Genomic DNA, 14,385 nt, shown 5'->3' on the forward strand with positions numbered 1-14,385 from the left:
TAATATTTTTCAAAATTTTTGTCCATTTTTGTGGGGAGACCCCTGCGAAATGCATGATTTCCATATATGGCCCAGGTCCATGGCTATATCTCAGCCATTTCTTACCCGATTCCCAAGCGGGATACCTTAAACGAATTCTAGAACGATTTACTTTAATTCTGCATCAAAATCCTGGCACTTAATATTTTTCAAAATTTTTGTCCATTTTTGTGGGGAGACCCCTGCGAAATGCATGATTTTCATATATGGTCCAGGTCCATGGCTATATCTCAGCCATTTCTTACCCGATTCCCAAGCGGGATACCTTAAACGAATTCTAGAACGATTTACTTTAATTCTGCATCAAAATCCTGGCACTTAATATTTTTCAAAATTTTTGTCCGTTTTTTAACCATTTCTTACCCGATTCCCAAGAACCCTTCCTGGCGGCTATTTACGAAAAATCTGAATAGCGGCGACCGAAAACAAGAAAAGCATTTGCGTTTTCCCCTGGATCTGGAAAAGTATATAGGGCTTTCCTTTGTACATTCATACATATGGATGTATGTACATACATATATTAAATATCAAATGTTTGTGTGTGTATATCGTAATAAAACAAGGAAAAACAAAATGAAACAATAAAAAAATTTAAATAATAAGAAAAATCATAAACTTACATTAACGTGATCTTCCAAAGATGGATTACAAGCTCCTATTTATGTATTTACATTCTTTTACATATGTACATGATTAATATGTACATGTATGATTAATTACCGGATAACTGTACACTGGCCGTTGTTGGCTGCAGCCTTAAGCGGCGGATTTACGAACTAACAGAGACACACACAGAACACACACGATTTTTCGAAATGGCGCTCTTTCGAGTTTGATTTAAATTCCACGTTATAACTTTAAAAACTCTTTATAAACTGATTAATCTTATTGAAATAAAATAAAAATGACGCCATTTTTTCCGAGAACTATACACTTATGTAAAAACACCGCTTGAATGCGAAAAGTTGAAGGTATTTCTATTATTTGGCACTCGCGAAGTCAAACAGCCGCGATTCACTTTATTTTTACGCAACAACAACGAAATTAGCTAAACTAATTAATGTTTTAAATATTAGCGTCCTTTGCGTGAAATAAACTCAGATAGAATGGAAAGAACAACGAACGAAACCGTGATAAAGCACAGGACTATAGCGAACTTGCGATCGGCGGCACGGCAATAGTGTGAGAAAGGGCGTAAACAGGCGACGGTCACACTACGGAGGGGTAATTCCAATTAGATGTTTGGCGCGCAATTTAAAATATTTGAAAAAATGACGAAATAATAATTATAATAAAATTAGACTGCAATTCGGATGTAGATAGTAACTATAATTAAATAGAGTTTAAAAATATTACCTCTTATGTCCATTTGAAATGAATCTCTGAAATTGTTGTATTTTTGTTTTTATTTTTCATGTTTATTATGCTCAATTTTTGGTTTTATACTGTTGTTTACGCATGTGATTATATATCTTTTATTTATTCATTTGTCTTTTACCGTTTTTGTGTTTTCTTGGTTTGGGTTTAGTTTACCTTTACAAATAATCATCGTTATGATCGTTTTTCTTATACAATTTCTATGCAATTTTTTCTTCTCATTTTCATAAATATTCCATATATATCCATATATCCATTAAATTTGTTATGCATTTTTTATGTCATTTTCTGTGTTACTTTTCTTTCATTTATAAATAATGTACACCACAAAAAAAAAAAAAACAATTTATTATTTATTAGGTGTTTATGTTTGAATGTTTTCAATTTAATTTCTTTGGTTTTGCTGAAGCTGTTTGTTTTTGGTTTCTTTAGCTTTTTGGTTTGAATATTTTTGTATTTTGTGGGCGTGGTGGGCGTGGCCCTAGCCAAGCAGTGAATGCGGCCGAAATATTCATTGAAATTCAATTTGGAAAAATATTAAGCAAATGTCGCATAGTTTTGTTTTAATAATAGTTTACTTTTCTTTAAATCCCTTATTTTTTGGTTTAGTGGTGTCAGTAGATGGCGTTTTCCTCTGATTTTTGGTGGCCAAAAGCGAGTATTTTACACATACATATACAATACAATAAAATGCAATCTGACTAGCCATCTCTTTCTCTGCTCTTGTTGCCATCTCTTTCTCAAGTGGTCTCCCTCTCTCTATCTCTCTTTTCTGATCTAACGGTAATGCAATCCTATAAGTTACTTTTTTGCTGCAAGCTTTTCTTTATATATATCCTTGTCTTTTAGGTTTTCGGGGTTAACTCTGTCTCTATGGCTATCTCTTTCTTTGCGAATCTGCCCTCTCTTTCTCTGGTTCTCTCTGTCTTCTATATCTATCAACTTGTTTAACGAGTAGTAGCACAATTTTTGGACGAAGATGGTTGAAATCGAAGCGTCTAAGTAAGTGTAAGTGTTCTTTTCTTTAATTTTGCTTTCTTTTTTTTTTTTGGGTTTCTTTGCTAAACTAAATCCTTGATCGGGGAATGAGTGGGTGTGTATGAGTGTGAGTGTTACATATATATATATATATATAGGTTATACAACTATCAAAATTTACTCGGCTATGTGTGCGAGTAGAAAACGAAACACTGCATTTTCTATTAGTATTCTTTCATTTCTTAAGCTTCTTCTAAACTTTCCAGGTTTATATATAAATATATATATAGAGTGCTATATAGTGAGTTGGTTATATCAAAAAGAGCTGCCTGTCTTTCTTCTTGTGTTTTTTTATACAATTAATATTTTTGAAAGCATTTTTTGGGGATTTTTTTTAAGGAGGGCGGGTAGAACTGCAATTCTGTAATCCTTCGAGTGTCGCCTTTCAACTAAGCTAAGGACGTTTTCGCAAAAAGGTCATCGTTTATGTCCTTATATGAACATCCTTTTTCTTTTATTAACTATTATACTAAGCTGTTTTTTTTTTTTTTGCAAAAAAGGCGTGCCTTGTTGTGTGCTTTTTGCCTCTTATTTGTCGTTTTTTTTTTAGTTTCGCGCCTCACAAAAAAAAATGAATATATATGTAGTATATAGTATATAGTTTATATAATATATATATAGGTGAGCTAAATCATATTCTCCTAAACCTATACACGCATATACATTCATATATATTTATATACTCTCTTTCTCTCACCGACTATCTCTTTCTATGTTCCTGTTGCTTTCTCTTTCTATACGTATGGGTATGTTGTTTTTCTCTTTTCTTTAAATATATATACTAAATATCGTAATATCCTTAAATGTTTTCTTGGGGCTTTCTCCTTTCATTTCTATAGTTAACAATAGAGGCCGTTTATTATCCTGGCGCTGGCTTAAATATAAATGGGATTCTCCTGGCCGGTGAGCAGCCGGAACATGGACGTGGGCATGGTCTTCATGAGTATCTACAATACGGAGATAGTTGTTTAGATTTGTTTAGTATTTATAGGGCTTATTAGAAGCTTACCTCCCCCACGGATGTGGCCAGCAAGTTGACTATCTTCTCGTGGGGCACAGCCACCACGCTCTGGTTGTTGATCTCGATGATGCGGTGACCCACACGGACGCCACCCCTCTCAGCAATGCCGCCCCTCAACAGGCTGCAGATCTTTTAAAAATAATTAAATTATAATCTTTATAAGAGTCTTTTAAGTCTTTTACTTACCACTCCATTCTGGACACTGAATCCTAGCTGATATTTGGTCTCCGGGCGTTTGATCTTCACCTCCACGACAGGAGCACAGGGCACCACCGTGAACTTGACCACCGTCTGGTTTTTGGTGTTCTTGATGTACGTCTGGCAGGTGGACAGGGGGAGACCCACGAGACTCAGACCATTGATGGCTATCAACTGATCCCCGATATTCAACTGGCCACATCGAGCCGCTGCCCCACTGGACATCAGATTGGCAATTACCACCGTGGGCAGCATGCTGCCCCAACCAGACTCCACGATGACTACGCCTAGGATTTCCCCCTTAGACTTGGGGACCACCACCTCCTTCTGGAGCTCCTTTTTCGCAAAGATCTCGAGCTCATCGCCAAAGATCTCCTGGCTGTTGAGCACCTCCTGGTAGTCCATCTCCTTGACGAAGCGATGGTCCTCGATGCCGTTGGCCTTGAGGAACTCCATGTAGGCCACCTGGAAAGCCTGGCCAATGGACTGGGCTATGAACTGGGCCTCGTCGCTCTCGAAGACGTGGCATATCATTTTCGGAGTGCGATTCGGTTTGGGCGCATCATCGATGTCCTGGGGCACGAACCGGCGGCGGGCCATCAGTACGACCAGATCCCCGATATCGGCTATATAGGATATGGTACGCAGGGCGTGATCCATCATGATCTCCTTCAGATCGGTGTTCAACACCATTATCTTTTCCGTCGAAATGAATAGATCCACCTCGGTGCTGGGCTGGACATCGCCATCGGGAGCCTAGAAGTCGATTAAAAAATTGTTAAGAAATATTTCAAATTATGAAAAACGTAAAAAATATATCAAAGATTAAAAAAAATGAAGCTTGGCTTTTTTGAGTCAAAATAAAATAGTATTAGCGGGCCAAAGGTCAAGGAGCCAATTGATTTCTGGCAAATCAGGCTAAAAGGTGAAGGGTGTTTTTTATTTATTTTTTACTTACCAAGGCCTATTTAGCATTTAATAGTTTTATTTTTATTTTTTATTTCATCACAGATGCATATGCGAAGGCGGGAAACGGAGCATTTTGTTTTTTTTGTTTTTTTGATGTGAAGGAGGTGGTGGATGCATGAAAGTAAAAATTAAAAAAATAATTAATGACTGTATCTTCTTCTGTTTTTTTTTTGGTTTTTTTTTTTCAATTAAATCCTTTAATCTAAGCTAAGCTTTTTGGGTATGGAAGTGGGCGGGGCAGGGCAGGGCGGGGAATCAAAAAATAGCTGCGGAATTTTGGAAATTCAAAAATAAGTCTAGAAGCTTGGATTGTTACAGGGGAGCTTACAAAAATGATTTAAAAATTAGATTTATAAAAACAAAAGCCCATAATTTTGTAGAAATTTTACTCTTAAAATATGTACAAGCCTCCTCTGTAACCATCTATTTTTTTAGCTTCCTTGTGACAGGACATCTTGCCAGGACCTTAATTAACTACAAAAATACACAAATCGCAACTCAAACTGATCGAAGCAATCGATCGAGTCGGGCTAGCATTACGTTTAAAATAATATTCTAAGAATAATAAGGTCTGGCCAGACTGGAGCCTGAAGGACCTTACCTTGATCCTGGAGACGGCTTCTTCGGCCTGCATCATGCGCGTCGACTTGGTGGGCTGTCCTTCGCAGACCAGCTGCGTGGAGCCCAGGTACTTGGCCCGGAAGAGAACGCCCTCGATGAGCACTGCACCGCCTGAGGTCGATAGGAGGATGTCCGTGAGAGGAGGATGTCCGTAAGAGGAGGGTGTCCGTGGATGGAGGAGGAAGAGTGAGAAAAATTCGTGTTAGAAATATTTTTGTAGAATATCTAGGATTTATAGAGTACATGTGGAGTTTTCAAGTGGTTAGTGTATGTGCTAGTGCTTGTTTTTGTATGTCTTGTCCGTTAGGTTGTCCGCCTAAGAGAGAATTGGCTCATAACTTGGTTATTTCGAAAGCTAGAGTCTTTAAAATTAAAAAAATAATGAAATAAATAATTATATTTAAAGTCCTAATCATTAAAGTTTCATAGTAACAAGTATCTACAGGAATATTCGTTTTTAAACGTTTATTCGTTATTTCGTTATTTTTTTTCGTTATTTTTGTCCGTCCAAGAGAGGGTTTGCTTATAACTTGATGAAAACAAGAGCTACAGGCTTGAATCTAGTTTTAGAAAATGAAAAAAAAATATTAAATTAAGAAAATGCAAATTCTTAAAGGTTTCAATAATACTACTAGACACTACTAGTTTTCCAGACTTTCTTTAATTTAAAAATGTAAAATTTTTAAGGAACTTAAAACTGCCTCAATGTCTGTGTCTTGTGTTTTGGTTTCTTCATGTTAGTGTTGTTGTAACTTACTAACTAAATACATATTAAAATTTGTATCTTACAAAGTATTTTATTTTTTAATTGTACACACACACAGACACAGTTAAAATGAAGAGTACATTTTGTTTTTTTGATTTGATTTGATTGGATTGAATTATTGATTGATTGATTTGGTTGAACGATTGAACGAACGACGCATGCAAAAATACGCAAAAAAAGTAAATTGCGAAAGAATAAAGAGAAATGATAGAATAATTAATTAAATACAATTTGTTTTTGATCATATTAGAATATTACGCACAATATATATATCAACACATTTTTGGTTTTTTCTGTTTAGCTATTTACGCTGTTTGGATCACAATTATATAGTGGATATTACGATATATATATATTACGATTATGGAATAACAATCGAACGAAGGTCAAAGGCCAAAGCGCATTTACCTTCTTTGCTCTTACTCTTTTTCACTTTTTTCTCGCCGCTGCCGCTGCCACTGCCGCTGTTGCTGCCTGCGCCGCTGGTGTTGTTGTTGTTGTTGCTATTATTGTTGTTGGTGTTGTTGCCCGTGGTGGGGTTGCTGTTGCCAGAGCCATTGTTGTTGTTGTGGTTGGTCGTGGTGGTCGCCACTCCATTGGCCAGAAGCCCAATACCCCCGCCAACACCACCATTGCTGGCATTTTCGTTTTGAGCTTGATTCCCAGATCCAGTGCCCGAGCCGGCACCCGAGCCAGCTCCTCCTCCTCCGCCGAGGGATCGCTCGGAGCCACCGCCATTGCCAGGACTGCCTGGGGAACCGGCCGCCGCCACAGCCGCCACCGCGGAGGCCACCACATCCACCGTTCCGGCACAGACATCGGTGCTGGGCAGCTTCGTCGGCGACTTGTCGCTGTGCTCCGACGAGGAGCTCCTCGACAGGCTCCTCTGTACCATGCCACCGACCAGGTCCAGCAGCTTGCCCCCGTTGCCGCTGCCCACCAGCGAGCCCAGGCCCAGGCCCTGGCTCTTGGGCGGTATCGGCGGCGGAGGCGGCAGCTCCGGCGTGGAGCTCAACAGGGCGTTGTAGCCGTTCCGGGTCTTGGTGCTGGGCTGCTTCGGGGAGATCTTGGAGAGCAGCGACCGCGGCTTGCGGCTCTCCCAGCTCTTGTTCTCGTCGTAGTAGCCCTGATCGTCCAGCCGCTGATGGCCCAGCAGGCGATCCGTCTCCAAGTCGGTGTCCACATCCTCCTCATCGGCGCTGTGGCTCTTCGAGTGGTTCGAATGATCCACCACGGATCCTCCGCCGCCACCACCACCGCTGACAGTGCCCCCCTGCTCCAAGTGCCGCGACAGCCAGACAGGCGAGCTGAGTCCCTGCGGCGAGGGGGAGCGCTGACTGGCGGCGATCTGGAGGTTGCTACGCTCGGGTATGGGTGGTGGCATGCCACTGCCGTTGGCGCCGTTGCTGCTGCAGTTGCTGCCGGCGCTGCGTGGCTTTCCGTTTCCGGTGGGGGAGCTGCGTTGCAGGGTGCTGCTGATGGCCGCCGCCAGGGGTGTGTGCTTGCTGCTGGGCTGCAGCAGATCCACATCGTTGTTGCAGTTGCTGTTCGGAGTGGTTGCCCCACCGGCCGTGGGCTTGCGATGCGGCGCCGGGGCAGGCGGCGGTGGTGTCATCTGCACCGTATCCGGTCGATGGAAAACACCTGAAAAGTACAGATATTCAATAGCGGAAGTCCTTTGAGGATTGAGGGATCTACTCACTAATGGAGTACAGGGAATCCAGTTCCGGATCAATGTTCTTGAACACTTTGCTGTGGTTGCTGGGACTCTGGCCCAGGAGCGGTGGCTGCGACTGCGGCGGCTGTTGGGACTGCGTCTTCGCCAGCCCATTGCTGGGACTCGGTGTGGTCATCCCGATGACCCCGTGGTTGTGACCTCCGCCGTTGCTGTCCGTGGTGGAGGCCGTCAGGTTGTGCATACTGTTCAGGCTGTTGTTGGTGGAGATGCGTTTCATGTTCATGAGCATGGAGATGCCGCCGCTGCCACCGATGCTGGTGCTGCCGCTCAAGCTAGTCGGGCATTGCTGCTGCTGCTGCTGCTGTTGCAGGTTCTTGTTGTTGTTGTTCTCGGTGTCGCTGGTGTGGCCGGAGGAGAGGCCATCCTCTAGGACGGGCATGGCCGAGGCGTAGTACTTGGCGTAGTTCGAACAGGATGTGGAAACTCCTCCATTCATTTCCCCCGACAGACCTAAAGCTTGAAGGATTAGTTTCTTGATTTTGGGAGCAACGTTTCGGGAAACACTTACTGTCCAAGTCCCCGCAATTGGAATCATAGTCGGTGGTCTCCGGGGAGTAGCGGTAGTTGTGTCCCCCGCCCGACACGACGCCCACTCCACCGCCCAGGCCGCCCTGACCGCTGCCGGTGCTCAGCAGCTGATTTGGGTCACCGTCTCGCTCGCCGCTGCTCCGGCTGGCCGAGTCCAGGAAGAAATCAAAGTCCCGCATTAGTGGACTACCGCTGTAGTGGCGCCTTGCCACGCCTACGTGCGCCGGCTGCTGCTGGGTCTGCGCCTGCCCGTAGCCTCCATAGACATGCCGCTCGACGGTGGCCGCCCCACTGGTGGGCACCTGTTGGAGTTGCAGCTGCTGTTGCTGGTGGCGATAATTCTGCTCTAGATGATCCTGATCCAGGCCATCGTCATCGTCCTCAGCCTCGTCGTTCTCCTCGTCGGCGTCCTCGTCGGCCTCGTCCTCGTCCTCAGCCTCCTCCTCCTCGGCCAGATCCTCGTCCTCTCGCTCAAAGTTGCTGTGGAACTCGTACTGGATATCCTGAAAGATGGATAGCGTGTCAAACCTGGACATCGAATTCGTTGGAAAATACTCACAATACTATCCACATCACTGCCGTTCTCCATGATCGGTTGCTCGTCGGTGGAGGGGCACTTGAAGAACTCCTCCAGGACCTTGCGCGTCTCCGAGAACTCGTACAGATAGTCGAAGGTGGAGGACTTGGTGTGCAAGCTGAGCGGTCCCAGGCCGCCCGACATGCCGTTGCTAGTGCCCTGACCCGCTGCCGCTGGCGGGGAGGCGGCTGCCACCTGAGGGGGGGTGGCGGCCCTACTGGCCACCTCGGATGTGGCAAGACCGCCACCGCCAGCAAGGACCACGGCGGCCACAGCCTCGGGAGTGGTGAGATCCGAAATGGTTCCGATCTCTGAAACATCATTGCTGGTGTCCTCTGCGTTGTTGTCACTGCTAAGCTGTTGTTGCAGTTGTTGTTGTTGCTGTTGTTGTTGCAACTGTTGTTGTTGCTGCAGTTGCTGTTGTTGTTGCAGTTGCTGCTGCTGCTGCTGCGGCTTGTTGTTGCCGCTCATCAGGCTGCTGAAGTGTTGCTGTTGCAACTGTTGCTGCTGTTGCTGTGGGGGAGGGGATGTGCTGCGTATCTCACGATGTGGTGGCGATATAATCCTCTAAAAATAATATAAATTTAATAGATAATGATATTAATTAATCTTTCAAGTCCCCCCACCTGTGGAAAGCCCGGACGCACGGGATAAGCTTGCAAGGGCTGCTGGGGCGGTTGGTTGCCGAAGGAGAGGCTGTGACCTTGCGGGGCATGACCCTGAGGCGCATGTGGACGACTGTGGTTGTGTGGATGGTGCTGCGGATGCCCCTGGGTCTGCGCCAGAGCAGCCAACGCAGCCCGGGCCGCTGTCTTCTGTAAGGAAGTCGCCGTGTTGCTGAGTGGCGTCACTGTCGCCATGGGCAACTGTGGCTGCTGTTGCTGCTGCTGCAGATGTTGCTGTGCTGCTCCTACTGATGCTGCTGCTGCTGCTGTTGCTGCTGCTGGTGGTTCACTTTCGTCCGCTGTGGCTGTTGCTGCCGCCGCTGCTGCTGCTGCCGCCGCTGCCATGGCTCCCATGTTATTGGTGGCGACTCCAATACGCCTCGGCGAGCCTTCATATTCTATTTATTTAAAAAAAAACGCATTAATATTTTGCAAAATATATTTTTGAGGAGCATTACCTATAATGCCATGTCGCGATTCCACGGCCAGCGTGTAGTTTCGCTCCAACTGCCAGGCATCCCGGTAGAGAGTTCCCTCCTGGTTGTGGACTTGGTTCTGGTTCTGGAGCTGATTCTGGCCAAGGATATTGTGGCCGAGGGTCTGGGACTTTTCCGTCAGCTTGCCAGCCTCATCGTTCATTGAATTTTCAGTTGTGACACGAAGATCTAAAGATTGGATGGAAAAGAAAACAAAATAAATAAATTAGTAAATGGGGTGATGGACCAACAGGGAACCGGGCAACTAGGAAACTAGAATTCTAAGACCCGGTTGGCTTGCCAATTAATTGCACAATCAATTAAATTCCACTTTGGTGTGCTTCCTACACCGGCAGCTGCCTTGTCTTGCTCCGTGTGTGTGTATATATATTTGCAGTACACTTCATTACGCATGATTTGCAATTCAATTACCCGAACCAGGGCAGGGACTCGGCCATCATACTCATAGACTGGCTGGCCCCCACGCCTCACAAGCGGACACGTAGCCTCGGGCCATGTCCGGGCAGTCAGCCAGTCGGAAATTGGATTCACAGGCTCCTGGCGTCCAGGCTCTGGGGGCTTTAGCTTCGAGGCACCAGCACACGTGCAGCCAAACCACACTACATCACACACATAGCAACACGCAGGGGAAGTACCTTTTAGGAAAATACTTACGCTGCCAGCTTTCGTTGGGATCTCCTCCATTTACCATCCGATGATCGCGTTCTCTCTCTCGCTCTCGCTCCCTCTCCCTCTCCCTGTCTCTGTCTTCGGGATGTCCGTGGCGCTTCCTTTGCTGTTGCTGGCCCGCCAACTGGCTGAGCAAAGTGTCCCTAGCCGCGTTTATCTCCTGCAACTGCAACTGTTTCTGCTGTTCCAGCAACAGGTGCTCCCTCTCTCTTTCCCTCTCCCTCTCCCTTTCTCTCTCCCTCTCCTCGCGGAGACGCATCTTGCGCTGCTCCCGGGACTCCCAGTCTCCGGAAGCACTGCCATGCTGGTCCAGGGAGGACTTGCTGCCGTAGAGATAGTGACTTGCCAGAGGAGTCAGGCCATCGGCACAGGGATTGCTGTTGTTACTTGCAACTTGTTGCTGCTGCAGTTGCTGCTGCTGCTGCTGCTGGGGGAAGTTGCGGTTCACAGGACTTCGGCCCACCCGCAGGATGTGCGGCTGTTGCTGCTGCGAGCGCTGACTGAGGCCATAGACCTGCTCCCGTTCCCTCTGTTGGTGGTAAGCCCTTCGCGACGAGGCATGCAACTGTTGCTGCTGTTGCTGTTGTTGCACCTCTTCGGTGGGTGAGTGCAACAAGGTACTGGCCCTCGTCGGTGGCACGGCCGCCGTCTCCCAGTAGTTCTCCTTGATGAAGGGATTCTGACTGCCACCACCCGATCCCGGGCCATTGCCGTTGTGCAACTGCTGCCTGCTGCTGCTGGCGGGGATGGCACCGTTGCGCTTCCTCGGCATACTGCTGCTCTCCTGCTGCACCGTGTGATAGTAAAAGGAGGCCGGATAGTCCGCTGCCTCGGCCTGCTTCTGGTCCTGCTCTTGATCCTGATCCCGGTCCTGGTCCTCCACCTGTTCTCCGACCTTTTCCGGGGACTCGGGAGGATTGCAAAGAAACGGATTCGTGGAGATACGCGGCGTCACCGACGACAGCGACTCTGAGGAGTGCGACGAGGCGGAGTGGGGTGGCGGGGACTGGGTTATTATGTTGACACTCTTATAGTAGCTGGTCGTGGTGGGCGTGGCCAGGGGCGGTGTGGTGTTGCTGCTGGCCAGGACCTCGCAGGCGGTAGCTGCTTCGCTGGCCAAAATGGGACTGTTGCTGTTGCTCCTCTCGCCTTTGTTGAGATTCAAGTCAGCCAGTAGTTCATGTCGCTGATGAGGATGTTGCTGTTGCTGCTGATGTTGCAACTGTTGCTGCTGCTGCTGCTGTGGCTGCTTTTCTTTAGGCTGCGTTGGCTGTGGCGGCTGCTGCGGTTGCTTGGGTCGGCACTTGGGAAAAAGCAAACTGATTTGATCGTTCAAGGGCGGCGATGGCGACAGCAATGCCTGCGACAAGTTCAAGGGTTGCTGGTACCCAGTACCTGTGTTGCTGTTGTCGCAATCGTGCTGTGTATCGCCGTTTAACGCATAAAAGTTGCTGTTGCGCGTTCCTGTTGCTGCTGCTGTTGCTGTGGTGGCAGTTGCCTGAGTCTGCAACCTCTGATACTGCTGATGTTGCTGTTGCTGCTGCAACTGCAACTGATGATGCTGCTGTGGCTGTTGTTGCTGTTGCTGCTGTTGCTGTTGCTGCTGCTGATTGTGATGATGATGATGATGATGATTACTGCTACTAGTTGTTTGTCCAGCAGCCAGTGTTGTCAATGTTGTGCTGACCATTATTGTTGCCAATAAACTGGAAAAGAGAGCAGAGAATAAGTGTTGAGAGTTAAAGAAGATTTAAAAGACTTAGAGGATAATGAATTATGCAAATTAAAAGAATTTGCATGCCACTTTCAAATGCTTTTATCGGTTGGAGAGCTCCACATAAGAGCCAACACCGCAACGCAACAAAGGCAATTTGCATGCCACATGCCACAAGAGATGCAGGAGCTATACGTGGTAGGTACTACGCAGGCAAATCGAATTCAATTTAAAACCAGGGACCCAGCATTAAGTGAACGGACACAGTGAACAGAGAGATACCTAGCGGACAGCGCGGACACTGTAGAAAGAACGGACACTCCAGAGCAACGGACAGAGCGGACACTATGGATAGATCATGGAACATATACAACGGACAGAGCGGACCCAAAACAATGTATACAACAGACAGAAAGGACCCTACGAACACAACGGACAAGCGGACAAACGGACAAGCGGACACACGGACTCACGGACAGACTGGCAATCGCTCAATGACATTGATTGGCTGCTGTATTGGGTTTCCTTTTTCTCTGTTTGGGTGGCAGGAGTATTTCGCATTTCATTTCAGTTCTCGCTCTCGCCCCGGGGCAGGACAATTAAATATTTGCCTGTCTTATGGCCGCCATTTGTTTGGGTCTCCCATTCCCATTCTCTCTTTATTTTTTTTGTCTTTTACTGGGAAAGCAGAAGCAAGAGCCCCCCTTGATGGTGGCGCTCCTGGAACGTGACCCGGCGACGGCGACAGAACTCGTTACTGTCACGCCCTGTTGCCGCTCGGACATGACAAAGGTTGACATTGCGCCTGCTTTATTAAAACAACTGCCAGCAGGACGTGAAGCGTGTAAACAAACGGCCAGGGGGGTGGTGTTTTAGAGGGGGGGTGCTGACCATTAAGCAATAACTAAAATAATGTTAAAGCCAAAGACTTGAAATCATCAACAAAAAAGTGACAGCCCATCAGCTCAGTGGGGCTGGTCGAAAAATATAGTAAACTGTAGATAAACTTTACAATAGTTTTTATGTTTTTTTTAGGTTTAGGGATATCTCTAGAAATATTTCCTTAAAAATAAATAAATATGTAAAGCCTTAAAGCCTCTTAAGCCTTTAATTTTTGAGGCCTAAGCCGCTTAAAGCAACAGCACGTGCCACAGAAACGAAATCTTGACCTCCAACCTCCACCACCCTGCTTCCACCCACATTCCAGGCCAGAGTCCTTGCCCAGGACTTGTTCCCCCCTCGCCACCCCTCTCTGCATGCTAATGTGTGCGTGTGCTTGAGGCTTAAAATATTTTCCCAACAATCAAACTAAAAATTCTCGAAAAGGATTAACAAAAACAAGAAAACAGGCCGGAGGGGGAGATGAGGCAGGAAAGCATCGAAAATACCCACAAGGCAAGCTTACACATACACACACACATGGGTATAGAAATTTTAAGGATATGTGTGTAGAGTTAGGATCCAGTTCGTCCTGCTCCTGCTCCTGCTTTGTGCACTCGCATGGAAAATATGTTTTCGTTTTCTGGAATGCCACACAACTGAGCCGGCAAAAGGAGCCAGCCTGGCACGCTTCGCTTGGCATTAAAACGCAGCCAGGATAATGGCAGGACTTTCCCAAAAAAAAGGGGGAGCATACTCCCCACCCTCCCTCTCTCTCTCTCTCTCTTCTATGTAGCTAACAAGGTAGAACAGAGCAGCCAGAATCCAAAAATCCGTATCCGTATTCCGGTGCAAGCAACAACATTTTCTTTACGGCTGGGCCAACATTTTCATTTCTCGACATTTATGGTAGGACCTGCTCATGTCCTTACGACCAGAGTCACGAGAGAGACAGAGAGATAGGGGGGAGAATAAAGAGTCCTGAACCATCTATCTGCCACTTCATCCATCTTTGTAGCTGCTCTTCGCATCAACATCAATCTGTCGCCTCAAATCCGTTTGCTGTTTTCATCCTTCCACGAGGCTCTT

The 14,385-nt window shown here is 46.4% G+C and overlaps 1 protein-coding gene across 1 annotated transcript in view; it reads right to left on the minus strand.

The window, feature by feature from the left end:
- Positions 1-1,439: 1,439 nt before the first annotated feature.
- X11Lbeta overlaps positions 1,440-14,385 on the minus strand; it is an 85,695-nt gene continuing 72,749 nt past the window's right edge. The window contains exons 4-16 of the mRNA XM_070281894.1: positions 12,236-12,409; positions 10,689-12,154; positions 9,996-10,202; positions 9,499-9,935; positions 8,855-9,439; positions 8,276-8,798; positions 7,732-8,217; positions 6,438-7,673; positions 5,244-5,374; positions 4,632-4,637; positions 3,662-4,429; positions 3,464-3,604; positions 1,440-3,401 (exon numbers count right to left, since the gene is read on the minus strand). Coding sequence (XP_070137995.1) covers positions 3,330-3,401; positions 3,464-3,604; positions 3,662-4,429; positions 4,632-4,637; positions 5,244-5,374; positions 6,438-7,673; positions 7,732-8,217; positions 8,276-8,798; positions 8,855-9,439; positions 9,499-9,935; positions 9,996-10,202; positions 10,689-12,154; positions 12,236-12,393 — 6,216 coding nt within the window. The 5' untranslated portion in view covers positions 12,394-12,409 and the 3' untranslated portion in view covers positions 1,440-3,329. The remainder of the gene's footprint in view (positions 3,402-3,463; positions 3,605-3,661; positions 4,430-4,631; positions 4,638-5,243; positions 5,375-6,437; positions 7,674-7,731; positions 8,218-8,275; positions 8,799-8,854; positions 9,440-9,498; positions 9,936-9,995; positions 10,203-10,688; positions 12,155-12,235; positions 12,410-14,385) is intronic.

Source organism: Drosophila bipectinata, chromosome XL (genome assembly GCF_030179905.1).
Source record: "Drosophila bipectinata strain 14024-0381.07 chromosome XL, DbipHiC1v2, whole genome shotgun sequence".
NCBI lineage: Eukaryota > Metazoa > Arthropoda > Insecta > Diptera > Drosophilidae > Drosophila > Drosophila bipectinata.